This window comes from Parasteatoda tepidariorum, chromosome 9 (genome assembly GCF_982258835.1).
Source record: "Parasteatoda tepidariorum strain Cologne lab strain chromosome 9, Ptep-v5.0, whole genome shotgun sequence".
NCBI classification, from domain to species: Eukaryota; Metazoa; Arthropoda; class Arachnida; order Araneae; family Theridiidae; genus Parasteatoda; species Parasteatoda tepidariorum.
Window position 1 is genome coordinate 72,489,998 of NC_141763.1, and position 22,147 is coordinate 72,512,144.

The following is a 22,147-nucleotide window of genomic DNA, read 5'->3' on the forward strand; positions in this document are numbered from 1 at the left end:
TGGATTTCTGACCTCCCAAAAATGGGAGGGGGGGGGAGCTACAATCTGATCTGGGAAATACGGTTAAGAGAGCGGTCCTAACCTTGGACCCCTTAATGATAATTTTACTTTTTGCGTATTTCGCTCTCGTGAACTTTTATAGCAAATTGAAAAAATTTTGGACAAAATTATAAAATTCATTTATCCAAAGATAGTTATGTTCATTGCAAAAAAAAATTAAATAAATAAATAAAAATAATAATAAAAAAATAAATAAATAAATAAATAAAAATAATAATAAAAAAATAAATAACTTTTAGTACATATTTATTATTTTTTATTATTTCATTTAATAATATTCAAAAAATATTTTAAATTGCAACGTGTACAATTTTTTTAACCATTTTAAAGAAAGTTATTTTGCGTGGCAAAATACGAAATTTCAACAAAATCGGTCAAATAATTCTTGAGAAATCGAATTTTAAGTACACCAATTTTTTTAAATATACGAAAGATATGTTTATTCAGAGAATGTATGTTTTTGTGCTTGATTTGAAAATTTTTTAAATATCGTCTGCTCTAATTATTTAGCATATTTGAGGTCACCCCTTTGAAAAGATTGAGTTCTAGAACGTGAAGATCCGATCATTAAATCAAAAAGTATTCAGGGTGTTCTCCCCCCTCCCCTTTTGTACATAGTAATTATTCACACCCTCGAGGATAGTTCAAACGTTCAGATGTCCCTTTTTAGGGACAGTTCAAAACATGCATCATGAGCTTAGTGAAATTAATGATTCGATAAATAGTTGACAATTTTTTTTAATTTTAAATTTTATAAATGGCAGAATGTAACCACTGGCCGTTGGATTCCAAATTTAGCATTTTTTTTTCTTCATGTTCAACTCAACCGTAGTTTCCTGCTTTGTTCAGATGAAAAGTAAAGAAGGCTTCATTTATTTAATAAAGAAATTCCAACTTTCTTCTATTTTAGCCTTAAAGCCGAATGATTTCTATATTTTTTTCCTGGGTTGTCTGATTTGTGATGTTTTCTGTTTGATAGCAGTATTAAACCGGAAGGTAAATTAGTTTTCATTTAAGATTGAAGTGGCTTGAATGAACATGAAACTGAGTGGAACTCCATATTTTTTTTATAAACAGAGTTCGATTGCTCTATAAACAAAGCCTGCATTTAATTACTTTTTAACTAAATTATTGGCAATTAGAAAATAGCTCATTAAGTAGATTTTTGAGAATACTTGCTTAATCTCACATAGTTTAAATTTTTAATGTTTTTTTTAATAGCTTTAATTGCATTTCAAAATTTCACTAATTTTAAATATTTACTAATTTTACTAATTTTAAATACTTTTTCAATGAAAATGAAAAGATTTTTTATCAGTAACTTTAAGTGAATTTCAGCATTTATTATTATATATAACAAAATTGCAATTTAGGTCAAACTATTGAATTATCTATACATAAAAGTAAGACGTAATCGTTTTTTTATTTTTATATCGCTTTTTTTAATTTTGAGATAGATGTTTTAAATTTTCAAATGTTTTAACCTTAAAACAAATTTATAAGAAAGATAGAAAAACGGAAGGAAATATAACTTTATTCAACTAATTTTATTTTTAATTCTTTGATAAATATGAAACAATTCATAAATATAAAGGAATGTATAATTTGTACTCATGAATAAGAACACAATAAATAAAAATTCAGTTTTCGATACAATTTAGGCAATCTTTGATTTCTGTAACTTTCTTCATACTTCTATGATTTTGGGTGAGATTTTTTCTTCTCACAATAATTACAAAAACAAAACAATAATATCGAAGATAAAATCAATCTCTTGTCGCTTGAATATGTGGCACAACGTTTGCGTCAAATAATGGAGAGAAAAAAAAGAAATAATTTTAAATCGTGACTAAAACTCATTTAAGAAAATGTTCTCTTTCTTATTGCTAATTTTTTAGTATTAACTCGCTTTAATATTTAGCACAATGAAATCTCGCAATCAAAATTTCAAATGCTTTTCGACAACTAGAGCAAAGGCTTCCATCCTTTCTTAGATCATCATAGTTCATTAGATCATCATTGAACATTGCAAAGAAATTTTCTTTTTCTTTTTTTTTTAGAATTCCTTTTTGAAATTGTTTAATATTTTTGTTGGTAACTTTTTTTATGTCATTAATTTACTGAAAAATTCTAGTTCCCGATAAGTTCATATTGAAAACTTTTTATGAAAGTAACGCCTACGTAAAAACTGTGTTTGGATAGTAAAGAATCCAATCTACTACCTTGGAATGTCAATTAAATAAAGAAACAAATATTATTTTAAGACTAAGAAACTCGCATACACATAAATATTTTATGTTAGGTCTGATAATATTTTCTGTTGTTCTAATTGAATTTAATATCCCATTTTAATTCAAGTATAATTCTTCACTTTTTTACAAATATATTTAAAGATATATTTTGAGCTTATGCTGCTTTAGCGCTTTCCGAGGTTTAAATTTAAACAGTTATTCGCATAAAAGTAAATGCATATAGGGTATCTAAGGAATCTTGTATTCCCGATGTTTAAAGAAAGGCCGAATGGGTACAATTTCGGATGCCAATTGGAGCAATTTTTCAAAGCCGAATGGGTACAATTTTTCATCTTTCTGTGGACACTAAAAAATTTCGGAGAAAAATAATTTTTTTGTTGCTTACAATGATTTTTAAGAAAGTGATAAATAGCATTAAACGGCCATGTTGCATCATGAAAAAAAGTATGGTCAAAACACTGTTAGAAATTTACACTGTTTTTGACTCTATGGTAATACTAAATAAGATCGGTAATTTTTACCGAAGCACTTTGGTTATGATTTTGGTAAAATTGACATTAAAATATATTGTAATACAATTTGGTAATTTTATCATTGTACCTTATAGTATGATATTAACCATTTATTCTGTTTAAACTATTTATTCAGTTAAGTTTGCCTTTCAGTTTTGTATTTTTTTAATTAAATGTGTAGTTTTGAAAAACAGAATTTTCAGTAAGCCGTTTCCATATGAATCGAAAAATTACTAAGTGAATGGTTTAAACGCCGTATATTTTGGTTATATTACCAGAATCATTTTTTAAACCTTGTTTTGCCAGGAATATCATAACCATACAGAACGGTTATTTAATCAAAATCTTTTCTCCGTGTGGGAAACTATATAGTGTTAGTCAAATTTCTATTAGAGCTTTGTACCCGATGACAATGCAAGCTTCCTTAGTTTCCTGATGAATATATGAACAAAATTTAGCGCGATAGTACCGTTAATTTTAATTTCGTCAATTTTAAGCCTAGATAGCCTTCTCAAATTGAACTGGATCTCTTTGCTAAATTGTAATATAAGTTATAATGGTTTTCTTACCACTTACAAGAAAAATTTATCGTCAATAAACATTTCGATCACATTTAAATTATTTAAATCACTAAAATTCTATCTGTTTTGCTGGATAAAAATATCAGTTTCAAGTGTTTCACTGAGCACAACGAGCACAACCAGTAAAATGCATAGCTATATTTTCACCAATCGGAGTTTATCATAAAACGTTCTTTTCACGACTTAATGACTGGTTAGAATGCTTAAATTTTAACTGGAGCTTAGTGCTGTTGTATGAAGATTCTATACATTGATCATTGAATATATGTCATAACGGTTACGTCAAGATTAAATAGTTCATTCACATTAACGGTTACAAATAAAACGCTTTTAAATCGTGACTAATAGTCATTTAAGGAAATGCTCTTTCTTAGTATGTCTCATCAAATGGGAAAATCGCGTACAAAGATATCTTTGCATCTTCAAAGTACGAATCACGCAATTGTCGCAGCAATTGCATCGAAAACATCAGTTCGTGAACACAATTGTCAGATTACAGTTTTAACGTTTTGATTAATTATTCTGTGACATAACTGTTTTAAGCATGTTATTAAGTGTTTTTTAAATGTTTTAGCGAAGCGTTAAGTACGAAAAATTAATAGCGTGAAACATTTTAATTGAAATGATGTAAGGAACTGGCTTACTTTCGAATCACCTGTGCAACATGATAAATTATTTGGTTTAGGACAATTAAATTTACTAACTAATAACAAGGAACTATCACACTTTCAACTACTCTAAATTAATATGTTCCATATTAAGACAATAAATGATAGATGTTACAATTGAATCGATGAGTCCGATAACCAGTCATATTGCAAAATTAAGATTCTTGAATTTTTAAGCTGACGTAGACTTCATGTCTTACTATCAGGCATAGAATATTTCGTGAAATCTCAATTTAGTTTGAAAACATGCCATTTCCTGAAGATTACTTGCTCTCACAATAAACTTCTAATTGCCTGCAGTAGTTGCGTATGAAATTGTAAGCATAACTCAACAATTAATTATTTTGTTTAGACTTGTTATTTTTCTGATGCTTTTTATCGCACAATGAGTGATACAGAAGGTAGCTCTTTAGTAGGTGTATACAAGAAAAGAAAGAGGGATAAAAGTAACTATAAGCCACACAAAACAAAAGTGGCAAAAATCAAGGTCCAGAATTCAAGGGGGTTCGGAATTAAGGAATTCATAACAAAGAAGGGAGACTACATTCTTAAGTGTTGTACCGATGCGAATTGCAAGCAAGAATAGCAAAATAAAAAATTAGATTATAAAATTTAATATCATCTGTATTTCGTCAAGCACAGATAGTTACAATCCAGAAGAAGATTTCTAAATCTATTCAAATATCTAAAAGTATATTTAGTCTAAGACTTAAATACAGTCTTTATTTCATTTGTAAATGACGGATTATTAATGTACTCGCTCTTAAAAGGTGTATAAGTATTCATTTTAAGGTTTAGTATGAAAACCGCGGTCATCTCCAAGTTCTAATTATTTAAAATAAAAAAATTATGTGATGATATCACATGATTAGAATATTTTGAAACCGGAAATATTTTACTATCAATAGATAAAGAAAGCTATCAGGCAGTTTTTTCAGTTTCTTATCTCTCTTGCAAAATTAATTTTGGGGGAGGTTGGTTCGAACTCATTGACTCAAGTGTTAAGCTCTGAAAGTACATGATAAGTATTCGTTGCAACATGTACTTAAATTAAATTTACAATTGTTTATAAAACTTCTTAGTTAAAAAAATTTGCAAACAATTAATTAAATTTAAATTAAAAATGCTTAAATGGTAATGGAAAATTTTTTAAAAAAGAAAGTCAATTAAACTTCATTTCAAATATTCGGCATGTATCATGGACTGGCTAAATTTCGAAAAAAATGTAAGGGGGAGGGGGCTAGTGTAGACTTTTTTACAAAATTGTTAAAAAAACTATAGTAAATATTGTTTTTTTTTTTTTTTTAAGTTTTTCTTTTAACAATGATTTAGACATTTATCTGCATTCTGGTTTATATCTAGAATTAAAAAGTTGATTAGTTTTTCAACAATAATTGTTTTTTGAAAAGAAGGTTATTTTTATCCACACTAGCCTTACTACACGGGACTAGTGTAGACAAATTCGATAATTTATCAAGTAGTAGTTTATTACAACTTAGAAAGGTATATCTAAAGCTAAAATTAATTTCAATCTAAGCCCTATTGGATTATTGGCATATTTAAGTTAAAATACTAATTTGTAAGAGAGCATTTCACAATAAAGGTATTTTGAACATAAATCAATACATTTGAAAAACATTATTCAAATTGATTTATTCAAAAGCAACAAATTTTAATAACCATAGTTTTAATTTGATGATGAAATGGTCTGAATGGACAACACTGGAGCAACGTAAACATGTCGCATATATGAAGACCAGACTATTCACTTATGTCTTATTTTCGTTTAATGTATGGTAAAGAAATAAATATTTATTAAAAACGTTGTTTTCTTCTTTAATTCATATTTTAACAGACGTGATAAAACATCTCTTTTAAATTTTATTAAAACCATAAAAAAATGGATTAATATAAAGGTTTCGTGTTAAATTTTTTATTTGAGGTAGAAATCATTATTTTTAAAGAAATCACTATAAAATCATTCTCTATTTTTAAAGGTTTATCATTCAACAAAATCATTTTCTAATTTAAAAAATAAAGGACATCAAATGTGTTAAATTTGTAACTAATTCATATTTCTTCCATTGGAAGTTGAATGGGGAAGTGTAAACATGTTCACACTATGCCTACTTAGACATATATTTGCGTATGTCTAATCCTGGTTATTAAAGCTATACAGAGCAAAAGTTAATGTCAAACTTGGTAAAAAACTACATAATTTATAACATATTATCACTTTTTTTTGAAATTCTGAAAATAAAATAGGTTAACGAAAGAGTAAAGAGGAAGTTACTTTTGCTTCTTAAACTCTTTTACAAATTTCTATTGAAGTATTTACAATGTGATTAAGCAACTACACTCGGAACTATGTACAGTGAAATCTGCCAAGTTGACCACCCTTGTAAGTTGGGCACCTGCATAAGTTGACCTCAATTATCAAGAACGGAATTTTTCCTATATAATATAAAGAAACAAAACCTTTGTAACTTGACCACCTGTCTATCTTGTATGTTGACCACTGAAATAAGTCAATTTTGTCTAGGAGTATTATGAAATTCTATTCTAAAAACCTCATAAGTTGACCAGAAAAAAAAATCAGAAAATTTTCTGTCATTTTGGCAATGCATGTTACTGTACCGGTATTCTATAGTACTGGCATTTTCGAATAGATACCAAGTATGAAACATGAGAGTTATATAGTTAAGTTTGTCTAATAATAACTCAATAGAATGACAAATTCCCTTGAGGCAAAGTATTAACAATAAGAGTATTCTTTTACTTCGCCTAGAATGTTTTTAGTAGTAGTATTTCACAGATTGGCAGTCTCGTATATAATGCTATTTAATTACTTGTGATAAATTCAATTATATCGCATTAAATCTCTGAAAAAAATGTGTTAAGTTTTAACAGATCAAATAAATTTTGAAGATGTATTTTAAACAAATATTTATAAGGTAAAACTACAGAAAAAAAATTTTTAAATATCATTTTAAACTTCAATTCTTCTCTAAATATTCCTAAATTAAAATTGTTTCAACCGAATGAATACGCATATAGAAAAATGCTAATGTAAAAAGTACATTCTCACGAAAAAACATACGATAGTTCAATTTTTTTCATTCGGTCTTTGAAATTACTCTATAAATATTTATTTATCAGTGGCATTAATATTAAAAGTTTCGGTCCATTTTTTCCACTCCTCCCAAATCGTTCTTAAAATCCACTTCCTATACACGGTTGAAAGCGTTTAAATTGTAAAATACGTATCAGCAACTCTCGTGACTAGCAAGTGTAAACGAACAACTTAGTTTATATTTCACTATAAACTTTACTTCCTTGTTAACCATAAAGGTTTGATCTCATTGTTACAACAATATCTCATTAAATTCAATCCAAGTTATTGGAGTTAACTGAATGAGTTCTTTTTTGTGTACTCATACAAACAAAAACGATAAAGGGAAAATTAGGATTTTCGCAGTGATTACTCGCTTGTTGCATTCCTATTGTTTTGATAAGGCAGAACAATAATCCTTTAAAAAAGATATTTTTTTCAAAAAAACGTCTCAAGTTTTTATATCTTTATTTACAATGGATAGTTTATTATTGTCTGGGATATACTCAATTAGTTATTATATCTTTATTTATATTAGAAAGTTTATTGTCTCTGATATATTTAACTATCAAATATTATTTCTATTTATAGTTAATTATTCCCTGTGAAATAAAAAGTCTCTCAATAAGGCTTTCGTCTTCCTGTTTAAATTTTATAATTAAAATGCATTATACATCCTTAAGATAATTTTAAAGTATATTTAGTAGATAATGGCGAATGATTGTGACAAAATAGTGTTTATTATATACAATTGTAAACAATAAACTTGAAGCCAACAATCACGATAAAATTTATATACGAGACGAAAAGGCTAAATTTGAAAGGGTTTAGGTAAAAACTTATAAATACAATTTTGTAAAGCACTAATTACTGCAATTTTTCAAAACATTAATGAATACATTTTTGCAAAACATTATTTCATACAATTTTGCAAAACATTAATTAATGCAATTTTTGCAAATCATTAATTAATACAATTTTGCAAAACATTAACACAATTTTAAGAAACACTAATTAATACAATTTTGCGAAACACTAATAAATACAATTTTGATTTCTATTGATTACAATTTATAAGAATTGCGGAATGAACTAATCCATTTAAGATAATTTTTTTGTTTTCGTAATAAAAAAAACTTAAATAAGCAGAAATTCTGAATCTCTTTAATTCAATTTTCTAAAACATTAATTAATAACATTTTTTGAAACACTAATTAATACAATTTTGCGAAACACTAATAAATACAATTTTGATTTCTATTGATTACAATTTATAAGAATTGCGGAATGAACTAATTCATTTACGATCAATTTTTTGTTTTCGTAATAAAAAAAACTTACATAAAACAGAAATTCTGAATCTCTTTCTTATCTGAATTTTGGATAAACATAAAATAGGAAATCAAATTACGTGTTAACAAACTAATTTCGTTATTTTTTTTTATTATTATAATTTTTTTTAAAACTAAAACTGGCTGAGCTTAAATATATTTTAAGTTCTTTGATGCTTTCGCTCATACACAAAGCTTCTGAAAATAGTTAGAAATAAACTAAACTGAAAACAGTTCGTACAATGATGTGAAAAATGGCTTTAAAAAAAGGATTCTTAAAAAACTAAGCTACTTCCATTTATAAACTTATTTGCTTTATTTATTCAGCGGAACTTTTCAGTAGAGATTTTACTTAGTTGTCTTACTGCTTATATTTCAATATAAGTGATCTATTTGTGACTCAGTCTAAGGATTATGCGCTATCATTTTCGAATAATCCAGAATGGAGTGTATTTTCTTTGTTTCACCAATCCATTCGTGAACAAAATCTGTCACGTTTAACGGCGATCAAGTTACTTTATTCTTTTAGTTTTGAAATTAAGAGTAGAAGTGCATAACTTGTGATCTATTTATTGTTCAGAATCGTGTTTCATTTCTGCTTAGAAATGCGGAGTTTCTGCTTATAGCTTGTTGTCATGATTTCGGTTACTATTTTTGACATTTATGGATGTAAATTGTGTTAACATAAGCTCAAATGGATTATAGTTAGGAACGAATATTTTCTCATTTTAACCTAACTTTAAAAGAAGTTCAAAATTCGTCAAGAGGTACAAAAGTTATTTTCCCCTTCCAATAAATGCCTGATACCCTTAAATTTTTGTACTTGAGCATTTTAAACTATGTTGGTTTTTTTAAGACGACTATGATAACAAGTCACCTCTCTGAATTTTAAAATTTTTATCCATTAATAACTTACGAACATAAAATATGGTGGTTTTTGGACGTCTGAAAACTTCCATATTTTGTGTTTGTAATTTATTACACTATAAAAAATTTCCAGATCAAATTACAGTAAAAAATACCGGCTCTCAAGTTGCCAGTACTTTTTACTGTTAAATTCATTTTTACCGTAAAATTGTACGAAACAAAAAATTTGAAGTACTGCAATTCTTACAGTAATATTTAATGAATCACTATAATTAAATAAGCATTACTGTAAAAAGTAGGGTATAAAATTTTTACAGTAAAAAGTATTTTACGGTAAAATGGCTTGATCTGGATATTTTCAAAGTGTAAACGGACTTATAATTTTGGTGCTTACTTTTATTTCAGTAACACGTTTAAAATGCTCAAAGCTGGAGGGTTAAATAATTAAGCTGGAAATAAATTTATGTTAATTATTTTTGTAGGCAACTACAGGTTATAGAGTATTTAGAAATTATTTTTAAAAATTTATATCACTCTAAAGATGTACTCCATTTATAAATTGATATATAAAAAACCATAATAAAATAATCAAAAATTACTTTTTATCAAACATGTAAGCCAATCTAAGAAGATATTTATAAAAGAGATCTGTACCCATAATAGGAAAATAAAAACTATAACATCTAACAATGTATTTATTCAACGCTGCCCATTAATAGAGCTAGAGGACGTCCAAAACTCTAATGGCTAAACTCCATTAACGCGCATTTTAAAACATAAAGAGTATTGAACTAGCAAGAGCTGCTAACAAGGAGAACGACATGAAAAAATGTTTTCAAGAAGGCCAAGGCCTAGCCCGAGCTGTCGTACCAATGATGATGATGAAAAATGCATATTTTATTTTCTTTCAAATTTATGCTCATAAAATGGTTTTATATAGATTTTAATATTTGTTTGGATGGATTTTTCTGTATAAATGCTCATAACAGAAAAAATAGTTTTACAGTGGTTGAGATTTATCGATAATTTTTTTATCAGCTGAAAATATTCAGCGATATTCATATTGATCAGCTGTAATGTATGTAATGTATACATTACAACTTTGAAATATATAAATTTGCAAAAATCTCTCCCTAAAATTGGTAAGAAAACGTGACCGGCTGTTTATTTAATTAAAGTCGCCACTTTTATTTTGTTAAGTCGCCATATGGCGAGTGGTTATTTTCAGGCTTACTTAGGACATTTTAGCAACATTAACATTATTATAATTTCCAGTTATATGTTAACCAATAGATGATATTACCGCCAAACTTAGCATCCGAAGCTATGAATACTAATGTCTTTTTTTAAGAAAAAATCTTTATTTGAAATGAAAAAATTTTTTCATCTTATTTTCATTTTCCAAATATGAATATACAATACTATTAAACTGAATTTTATTAGATCATAATGATTTTTATCTATTTTTATGAGAAAATAATGATATTTAAATTAGATTGATCAGAATTTTGATTTCCTTTAAACCATGTGGGGATTATATCGTGGAACTGTTAAATATATTTCACCTTGGGACCTATCTCAAGACACAATGTATGCATAATTTTGAATTCTCAATTCGCCATATATTCATAATTTTTAACTGCAAATGGATGTGTTTTAATCTGTCGCAATATTTTAAATGCCAGTAATATAATATTCTATAAGCATATTTCAGTGTAATATGTATAATTACAATATTCTCAATATTTATTTAAATTTAGGTAAAGTTTGACAGGACTGGGTCCTTGAAGTTTCTCTTCTTCTAATATTTTATATTTATTTATTTATTGCCAGAAAAATTGCGTGAGTAAAATTGATAGAAAATTTTTTTGAATTATAAAATAGCCCGTAAGATAAAAAAAAAAAAAGAGCATTGTTCAACCCTTTCACACAGACTGTCAAAAATACCTGACAAGAGGAAACATTATCAATCACGATAAAAAGATAAAACTGGTAACCTAACTAATTCTTAAGCAGTTTCCTCTGGGTGGGGTTATAATAGTTTGATTTATTTAATTCACCACTTAGTTCTAAAATTAAAATTATATAGCTACATTTTGAACTGAAATTACATATGTGATTAGACTAACATTGATTGAAGCTAAAGCAAAATAATTATGTCAATTTGACCATGCTCTCATTTAAGCTACCGCTTTTTATTTTTTTACATCCTAATTCAGGTTTTGCAGAAATGCTTTTATGTAACGCCCGTCCAGAAGATATTAATGAAAAAAAAACTATTTTGAAAGGTAAATGAATTAACGGAGTATATTAGGGAATGGTGATAAAAAATAAAATGGAATAAAATTAAGGAAAATAATAACTGGAGAAGGAGATTTATCTTTGAACTGTACTAGATTTATAAACAATCTGACATTATTAAATACATAAAAATAAATAGAATGAATTGGATGACCCACGTGATTCGAATGAGTGATGACAATACAATAGAAAAGATACTGCTTTTTAGAAGACCCACTGGAACAAGAAATCGGGGAAGGCAGCGGTTGAGATGGGCTGACTCAGTGGAGTCTGATTTTCTTGCAATTAATGAAAAGAATTGGAGATCAAAGATAAATCGGAAGTCGTCATGGAGAAATCTTCAGAGAAAGGCATTGGCTCACATTGGGCTGTCTGGCCAACTATGATGATGATGATGATAAAAAATAATAACTTTTTTTACAGCTGGAAAATTTGTTATAGCAACAAACTAACAATACGACCCTTTACACCGAGAAACAATCAAGAATTTCGAAATATAGTAATATTAAGAAATATAATTGGAATTAATCATAAATTGAAATTGATCATATTTAGGAACATAAATCACAAATAAAAATTTGATCCTGTTAATCAGAAATGCTTCATACGTCCGTCGTTTACTGTTGAAGCACTGCATCTAACTATCCAGGAATTTTGATTTGAAATATTTTATTTTAAAATTGGCGTTGAACAGCCGACATGATTCAGAGTTTACGACTATCAATATTTAACTCCATAACCCTAAAATTTTGAACAAAATCTAGGAGACAAGGGAACTGGTGTCATCAAGCTTTGGGACAATCTCACCCTCGTGAAGGAATTTTTTTGATGGAACTCACCTGCATTTGCGTTAAATGGAAAGAAAAGGTCACGAAAACCTCCTACGGATTGTCCGATGGTGAAGAGACTCCAACCTATGAGTCATCTATCACTGAGGTTATATTTAAAAAAGCACTGTGCTTGGTGAAAGCCGGATATGGAATTCGTATCAACCAGCTTTCGCTAGAATTCGAACCTGGGTAACCTCATTGAGAGGCGAACACTTTATTCCCTGAAACACCACGGCTCTGCTTATTTTATTTTAATTTATAACCGTCGTTGAACAGCCGACCCAATTTTGGGTTTACGACTGAGGTTTAACTCCGTAGCCTTGTAATTTTGAACCCAATTCAGAAGACAAGGGAACTCTTGAATCAATTGTTGGGTACAATTTACCTTCGTGGAGGACTTTTTGATTGAACTTACCCGCATTTGCGTTACATGGGGAGAAAAATCACGAAACGCTCCCAAGGGTAGCCTGATGGCAAGGGGACTCCAACTCATGATCCGTCTACCACTGAGGATATTTTTACGTTAGCACTGTGGTAGGTGCGGAATTCGTATCGACCAGCCATTGCTAAGATTCGAACCCGGTTCACCTCATTAGAAGGCGAAAGCTCTATCGCTTGAGCCACAGCGGCTCTGCCAATCTTATTTGTGAATAAATGATAAATTTGAATAATAATAAAAGTATAAAATATTTTAGAGCACATGAGATTGAATGGTCCTTTTTTATAAAGGTCATAGTGGACCGATGTAAGATAAAGGAAATCATGGGGCACTTTTATTTATGTATACCGATTTAATAGTTTAATGCTGTTTAAATTTAACAAGGTGTTATAGTTTTAAATCAAATATGTAACTTCTCTACAAAAAAAAATTTCAGAACATGTTCTCTTTTAAGAACATGATGACAATAGAAAAAAATGACATATTTCATGACGAAAGAAACTCCTCAACTACTTCTACTACTATAAATGCATTGCTAATGAAATTTTAAACATTATAAAAAATCATAAATTTAAATTAAAAAACAAATCTTGTAATTTAAAGGTTTTAAAAGAATTTTTTTATTACGATGTTACGAAGAGGTTGGAAAAATTGTAAAGGATCATAACTGAAGTATATCAGACGGATAAAGTGATGTTTTATTTATTTATTTATTTAAAAATATACTTTTAGACCATCATATCTTTTCGCATTTGACGCTTTTTTCATGAAATATAATTTTTAATAGCTAATCTTTAATGATCTGTCCAATTAATCAAAAATGCATGAAAGCATTTTATAATATTTTTACTGATTTTCATTTAATTTTCCCTTTATTGCCTCTTAAAAAAAATACTTTTTAAAACTTTAATTGAAACTTAATTTACAATTTAGAATGCAAAGGAAAAATAATTAATAAAAACTTAAACATTAGACATTCTGGAAACAATTATTTAAGGGTTCTTAATTAAAAATTAACATAATAATTGAAAAAATTTCGTTATAATAATGCTTTAAGCCATAATAAAATAATAATAATGACCAGATTGGAAAAAAAAATTTATACAAAAGAGAACGAAGGACTGAAAAACTTCAGATGTTTCAATTTTCCTCACGAAATTTATAAGCAATTTATAATTTCAATTTTAGAAAAAAAATTTAATAGACAAAAATATTCTAATCAAACCACCGTGTTATTTCTTACCTAAATGCATTTGTTTTCTATTTTTTCCTTCTCAATGACTAATCTTTATTGATAAGTCCAGTAAATCAAAGAAGTATGAAAGCATGCATTTAAAATTATTTATACTAAATTTAATTTTCACTATTTTACTTCTTAATTAAAAAAAAATTCAACTGCAATTCTAACTGCATTTACAGTTATGAAATGCAATGGAAAAAATAATTAATTAAAAAATGAAACTGGAAAAAATTATTTAAGGGTTCTTAATGAATTAATTTAAATGAAAAATTTACATAATAATTGATGAAAAAAATTTCCTTCATGATAATGCTTCAAGCCATAATAGAATAATAAAAACTAGATTGGGAATTTTTTTTTACATAAAAGTGGGGAAAGACTACAAAAGTAGTTTTAGATGCTTCAATTTTTGAAAATGAAGTCTAACTAATAAATAAGTAATACATAACATGTAATTTAAAATTCATAATATCTAATTTAAAATTCATAGTATATAATTTTAAACAACTTTTACTATGAGATACAATATATTATTTATACATAGGATGAATATAAAACATTGAAACAATTTACACTTAAATAATATGAAATTTTAAAATCTATCTCTTTGAAAAAGTTCTTAATTCTAAAGTGATATCACATAATATTATTCTTAATTATATTGTTCTATTGCTGCCAAGCTATTTGTTAAATAAAATATGAAAATAAAAAATTTTAAAATAATTTTAACCAAACTGAACGACAATTCAAAAGTTTACGTATAAAAAAAAAAGAAATATGCATTCTTTAGAAAAGTTAGATGTTTAAATATTGATAAAGTTTACGAAAATACTATATGTTAAAGAGTTCTTTTTGTCAAAAATCTATAATTATAGTTGGTTGAGTTTTAAATAGGAGTAATTCAAAATCTTTTATCGTTCTTCAAGCACCTTAAAGAATAGTCCATCATACAAACTAAACTGACTCTAAGAAAAAAGCATTAAGAACTTACCATTCCCAAAAATTGCACACAGCAAAATTGCTGACCATAATAGCTTCAGCATCTTCATCCCCTTTAACCCGATCTTCCAGATGGTGATCGGAGAAAAGAACACTTCTCAGATCTCACAACTCTCACTGCTCTCTTCACTTCAAGCTAAGAAAATCGTCTGCTCGAGGGGAAATCTTGATCTTACTCACTACGAGGCAAACGATAAAAAACCATTGCTAGTATTCAACTATTTTGTTTATTTTCTTCCATTCTGAAATCTAGGTCTTTATGTTCTATCAGAAAGCAAGGTGACAAGAACCGGAATTTTTATTTCTGGTTTTGCTTTTTCCGCCTTTCTTTCATTTGTTCTTTACTGAAGCGAAAGTTTTCCATATGGTAGTCAGAAGTGGTCACGGTGTGTTGGTCAATTAAAGGATTGTAACCATTCCAGACTGGTATAGCGAGTGTTTGAAAATAAAATATTTTTTTATTTATTCTTTAAGCTTTTCTTCTAAATTAAAAAGTTAAATTGAACTTAAAACCGAAAAGATTTCCCACGATTTAGGAGAACAATAAGACGAGTTTTCATAACTTTCAGGTTCGTTCCACTCAACGCATCGCATAAATACCAAACGATTTTTATCACATAATATAAGAACAATGTATCTCGTCAATTTTTCACTGTCATCATCCACTTTTCATCTTTAGATTATTACATTTGGAAGTTGGTCAATGTACGTCTATGGCCTATTTTGATTTATGATAAGTTTAAGTATCGAATAACAAAGTAGTTTTACACCTACTGTTTATCTATTTAAATTACCATGAAAAAGTTGTAAGTTGGTTTTTATAACTTGAGGCCAATTTCTATTACTTTCTCTTCTCGTTCGCTTTGTTTATATTTAGGAAAGTTATAGATGGTTTTGATAACAGGATAAAATAAAATTATTCCATCCACTATATCTGAAGGATACATGAATCCATAAATAATTTTGCTATATATTTGCTTTTGAACAGATATTTTTTTTTATAAATTTTCCTCGTAAATTAAATTAATCTTAGATTTTTTATGTTCTCTAGTCAATTTTGAATTCTAACTATAAAATCTTTATTACAGAAAGTTATTCAATCAATTTTGAAATTAAATAAATAGGAAAAGAATATTTTTGTAGTCACTAAATTCCATTATAGTTTGAGATAATAAAAGTCAGTCAGAGAAAAGTAGCCTTCATACTTTTTTTAATGGTAGAATTTGAAAGATTACGAGAAATTACCTTATGATGAGCAACAGCTATTTGGGAGAATGTCAAGAAAATTCAGATATCCTAAAAAAAGGGTTTCAAATTTAAAATATATATATGTATACACAATGACCTTCAAAATTTAGGATAATATTGTTTTTTGTGTATATGAATGAACTTAGAAACAAAAAATTTGGTGGAAATCTGCATTATGCTCTTTGCTGAATGCAACACAGAAATTTGAATAGATTCACACTCAAAATTATTTGCAAAATAAATAAATAAAGAAAAGAAAATAAGTAAATTAAAGGAAATAACGAAAATTAAAGAAAATAAAAGCATTCATTTCAGTGGAAACAGTATATCAGAGTTTCACGTGGCAGTTTTTGGTTGAAGCATTATAAAAGTGGATTCTAATAAGTAATGTGTCCAACTTAACTGTAATACATTGACAGCATATAAAGTTGTTAGCAATCCAAAATTGGGTGCGAAGATCAAACACTAAGTAACTCCTGTTCCACCTTATATAAGAGACGAGGTAAGTAAGCTAAAAGCAGCAACATATCTGAGGAGATAGTCTCAAATATTTTCTGCCGGATTCAGGCCTGGAGATCTAACTGACCACTCCTTCCGGTGAATATCTCCATATTTCAAGAACATATGATGAGGTAAATGTGACACATGATGCAATCCATTAAAATGCAATTAGAAGCAAACATCAGTCTCCAAAACACATTTCTATACTCATACAAGTATCAGTTCTTCTTTTTTTAAGGTATGGAGTGGGAGTAAGGTGGCTCTCCAAACTGATACCTTCTCAGGCCATCAAATTTAAATTCTATAAAGTCGCCTCCTCTACGAGTGTAGCTATCTAAAAACCTGGAAAAATTCTCTTAATCCATTTTTTGTAATATTCCCATGACCATTTTCGACGTAAAACTGTGATAATTGTTTTCTTTGAGTAGCCAAATGTTTTTTTTTTCCAATGTAAATCATGTTTGTATTTCAATACATGTAAATTTTTATGCCGCATAAGGAATTACTTAGTGCAAATTTAACGTTTCTGTGGTCATTCAACTTCAGTTTAGACACGGAGAACATGTTGTTACCTTAACCTTTTGTCGCTATTGTATTTTGAGCTGACATTCGAAGCTCTAACTCCCTTTAATGTGTTGATACGAAAATAATAATCATGTTTCTATTTGAAAAAAGATAATGCATCGGACATTACACTTCATAATTAAATTTATGTTTAAAAACTGAAGTCGTGAAGGATGAAGGTTCAAAATAACATTTAAGTGAATTGCAATAGATTTTAGCTTTAGAGCTGCGGTGGCTCAGGGGATAGAAGCGTTCTTGTCCTAATGAGGTGACCCATGTTCGAATCCCAGCTGTGGGTGGTTGATACTTCTGCTCGAGACTCGCACCACAGTGTTGACGTAAAATATACTCAGTGGTAGAAGGATCATTAGGTTAAAATACCCTTCTTAGGAAGTTTTCGTGTTTTTCCTCTCCATTTAATGAAAATGCGGGTTAGTTCCATCAAAAAGTATCCCACAAAGGCTAGTTCGTCCCAATTCTTGATCCAGGGGTTCCTTTGTCTTCTGAGTTAGGTTCAAAATTATAAGACTACTACGGGTTGGTTGTTCAACGCTGGCTTTATAAAAAATAGTTTTAAAGATTGTATGTGACCATAGGAAATAAAGATTGTTTTATCCTTAGTTCTCATCCTCAAGCGAAATTTATAAATCCCAAACTGCCATTTAAACTGTTAGCGTTATAGCTTTCTAGTTTGCTATCAATACACAAAGTTTTGCATCTACTGTGTTGTTGCCAAAGACACTTGGAAACATCTTCAACTCCGTAAACTATCAAACATTGTGATTCGATTCGGTGACTTCATCCTTTAAGATCTCTGAAATTTAAACTCTCGAAACATTTAAATGAATTTCACATGCATAGTAAAATGAGATTAAATAAAATCCTTCCTCGTAAAATCTCTATTTTTTTTCTCTCCCGAAATTCTAACTTAAGGCCTTGTTTCATCAAGCTTTTCAATTACGTTGGAGTTATGGGCGGATATTTCCCGCGTATTCTTTAATTGAAATAACAACCATTAATAGTAATAACAACCATTTCCCATTGCTACTTGTCACTGCTCAACTCCTAAACACGGAAGATGATCAAAAGCTACAATTTTCTTATCAGCGGGAAGCAAAACGTCTCAGAAACTGATTTTTATATGTCAAATGAACTGATAACATTACTGACGTGATAAAGCAAAATTAATAAATTTCAAAAATAAATTTAATATTGATTTTGTAGCGTGAAAGATAAAGTGTCAGAAGTTTACGTCTATGAAAAGGAAATGATGAAAATAAAGAAAAACTATATCGTAAATATATTTGAGAAGAGATAACATGTTCATTACTGTTTCTGACTATTTACGATGGTTGGTATAAGTGTTATTCTTTGTGATATAAATATACCAATTTACTTTTTCGAAATTTTTAAGTTTAATCTTATTTGGTAGAAACGTGTTCAAAGTATGGTAAGCTAAATTAATAATTGTGAGAGTTTAGAATTCGAGAATACAGGTATTATTGAGAATACTAAATGTAATTTAGAATATAGAAGACTTACACTGTAAAATTTGAGATGTAATAGCTTCACAAATTTAGCGTTGAGCAACCCATAAAACTGCGTGAATGAGCACTTCAAGTTAGCATCGAATCGAGTGTTCATATGCACTTTAAAGGGAGTAGTTAAATCTAAACACAAATAATGGAGAATGCTTAGATAGAATTCTCACCATTCTTGAATTATTTTCACTTCCAAAAGCAACAATTTAGGCTTAGCTTGGATATCAGCAGTAGGTTGTTTACACTTGAATACGAAACGGCTTGAGTTTGTTGTTGTTTTGCACACTGTTATCAAACAAAAGCTCGCAGTTACAAAATGTATGCATGTTTCTTTTGTTTATCGTATCTTATTATTAATTATATATAATTAAGATACTGAACCCTAAAAAGGAGAGCAACTACTTTGCACCATTCTTGTCGTTTAGATCCGCCAAACACCAAGGAATCATCCGTGTTTCTTCATCACACTACTTTTGGTGTAAAGTTGCTGCCAGTCTTTTTGGTTTTAAGAGACACTAAAATTTTTTATCTTGTTGATGATTCGTGATTCAGGCAACTTAAAATGGCAAATCTGGAAAATTTTACATGGCTATCTCCAACTCTATCACCCAATCTTAAACATGGCAATCTCCAACATAGGATAGGGTATACTTTGTTCTATGTAGACTAAAGAAAAAAACAATGTTAATGAAGCACAAATGAAAGTACATAAATGGACAAACAATGATTTTAGTTCTATAAACAGGAACCCTCCTAAGTGTCTAAGCGTCAAATAAAGGTAGAGAAGTAAAGAGACTAACACGTGTAAAAGTGATTTAACCAATAGGGACCGAGAAACAAGTTTGAACAAGGGGGGTCACCTCCTGCTTGTTTCGCATTTCCCCTTTTTTTATTTGCTTGTTTAGACTTGTTCCTCTGTCCCTGTTGGTTAAACCATTGTTTGTTCTCCATCTTCATTTGGCATTTAGACACACAGGAAGATTTATAGAACACTGACTATAATATGTTCATTTATGTACTTTCATTTGTGCTTCCTTCAGGGTGTGTTTTTTTTTTTTTTTTTTTTTTTTTTTTTTTTGCTTTATGGCACAATCTCTTTCATATAAGGCTGACAGAAGAAAATTGGAGTTCAGTAAAATATTTTAAGTTTCTCAGAAATTGGGAAAAATTTCTTCGGTGTTCTATGTTATTTACTTGTTTTCAAAGTTAATAAGGTGATTCTTTTTTATTTTAATAAGGTTTTCTTCACCTCCCCCAAACATTTTATTTTTGCTCTTCTCTTTTTAGAGGTGTTCGAGTATTTTGCTCCAAGTATTACTCCTCTTTGCAAGTTACTGTTTGCAGTTACGCATGTCTATGACAATAACAGTTATGTCTATGAAAACGTTAGTTCGAGATCTGTTACTTGAATACGACTCCTTATAAAAGTTTCTAATACTACCTCTCTCTGTGCCACTATTTGTGACGTTAACAGTATGCCTATGAAAGCGTCGTTACAAGACTCGTAACTTGAATACTATTCATTATAAAAGTTCCTAATATTATCTCCCTGCACGCTTTTGTTTGTAACTTTAACAGTAATGTCCATGAAAGCGTCGAGAAAGATCTATTACTTGAATACTATTCCTTGTAAAAACTTCTAATACTTGAGTGTCAATGACAAAAATGAGCAAACAACTGATAAAATATTCTTAACCCGAGATTCGTTATAGTGTGACATACATAAGTAATACAAATGCATTTAATTTGTATTGAAACAGAGCATAGACTACATTAAAATAGGCATTACGATATTATCTTTAAGCTACATGGTTTACATATTCGAATGCCAACCTCTGCGCTTACATTTTATTTTAAAAGATATGATTTAAAAAATTTTTATGTAAATATCATGCTTTAGAGAAGTGGGGAACCTTTTTATCACGAGAGGTCACATTTAAATTGAGCAGTTAATTAAAATAAAAATTTTCAATGTAAATCACTTTTGTATTCACCTAAAGTTAATAACTTATTATAGCATTATTCTTTAAAAAAAATTTTAATAAAAAACTACAAATATTTAAAGACTGTTTAAAATAGATGTATTTTTCAATATATACTTCTTATCGAGATTTACCAACTAAATTGCATTATTTATGTTCTTTAGGAGTCAAATAGTGTTTACTTCCATTCAGGCATGGCCAAAAATAATTCAAAACAGAAGAATTTCTATTCTAGGACGTTCTACAAATTGAAAAGTTAAAAATAGTTCAGACTATGATAATAATAGTTCGGACTATGAATAATTTCAGACTATGAAAGACTGCATAGTTCTTGTTCATGTTATGCTCAATAGCTGGCAGCACGCTATTTGACTCTATTAATTTTTAAATTGACGTAATCTATGTAATCAAATTTCTGCTAATACAAGTGCTAGATGCCAACCAAAAAACTGATGAAGGCTACACCCTCTTCACCTGTTCTTAAGAAAGTAATATGCAAATGGCTAGTGTGCCACAGGACCCCAAATGTTGGTCTGATGATCACGCATTTATTTTCAAACAAATAAAGGGTTTAAATATAAAGACTAAAACCAACGTAAATTCACAAGCATATTAAAGTAAAATTGCTTACAAATTTCGATAATACACACAACTGCATATAGCATACAACTGGAACATCAGCTTCAGTCCCCAAAATAAATTTCAGAGTGAAATGGCGAAGAGAACATTAGAAAATTAAATTGTATTTGTGATGCTTATTCTGTATTATAGCAGGGACTGAAGAAGACGATATTACTTAAATGTAACATCTAAACGTGTAAGAAATTTCACTAAAATATATTTGTGATTGTACGTTGGTTCTTGTCCTTATCATTATCAGTTTCCACAAGGCTTTAATTCTTCTTTATGTAACAAAAGGGTTGTAGCAGAGGCGCCGGGGTGGGAGGTCACTGGGACCTCCCAAAGATTTTCACTGTTCGGATAATATTGTTTGACCATTCGGAATAATTCCAAACTTTCTCCCATTTTTTTTTTTTAAGAAAAAAATAAAAATGAAATTATCACACGCTCATTTAGCTTTTTTAAATAGCAATGAAAAAAAGTATGCTTAAGTATAGT

The 22,147-nt window shown here is 28.8% G+C and overlaps 2 protein-coding genes across 3 annotated transcripts in view; one reads left to right on the forward strand and one right to left on the reverse strand.

Annotated features, from left to right (window-relative positions):
• The window catches only part of LOC107437625 (uncharacterized), a 41,496-nt gene extending 26,073 nt beyond the window's left edge, over positions 1 to 15,423 (reverse strand). The window contains exon 1 of the mRNA XM_016049705.5: positions 15,185 to 15,423. Coding sequence (XP_015905191.3) covers positions 15,185 to 15,242 — 58 coding nt within the window. The 5' untranslated portion in view covers positions 15,243 to 15,423. The remainder of the gene's footprint in view (positions 1 to 15,184) is intronic.
• The window catches only part of LOC107437624 (acetyl-coenzyme A transporter 1), a 60,807-nt gene that overhangs the window by 488 nt on the left and 38,172 nt on the right, over positions 1 to 22,147 (forward strand). The window lies entirely within an intron of this gene.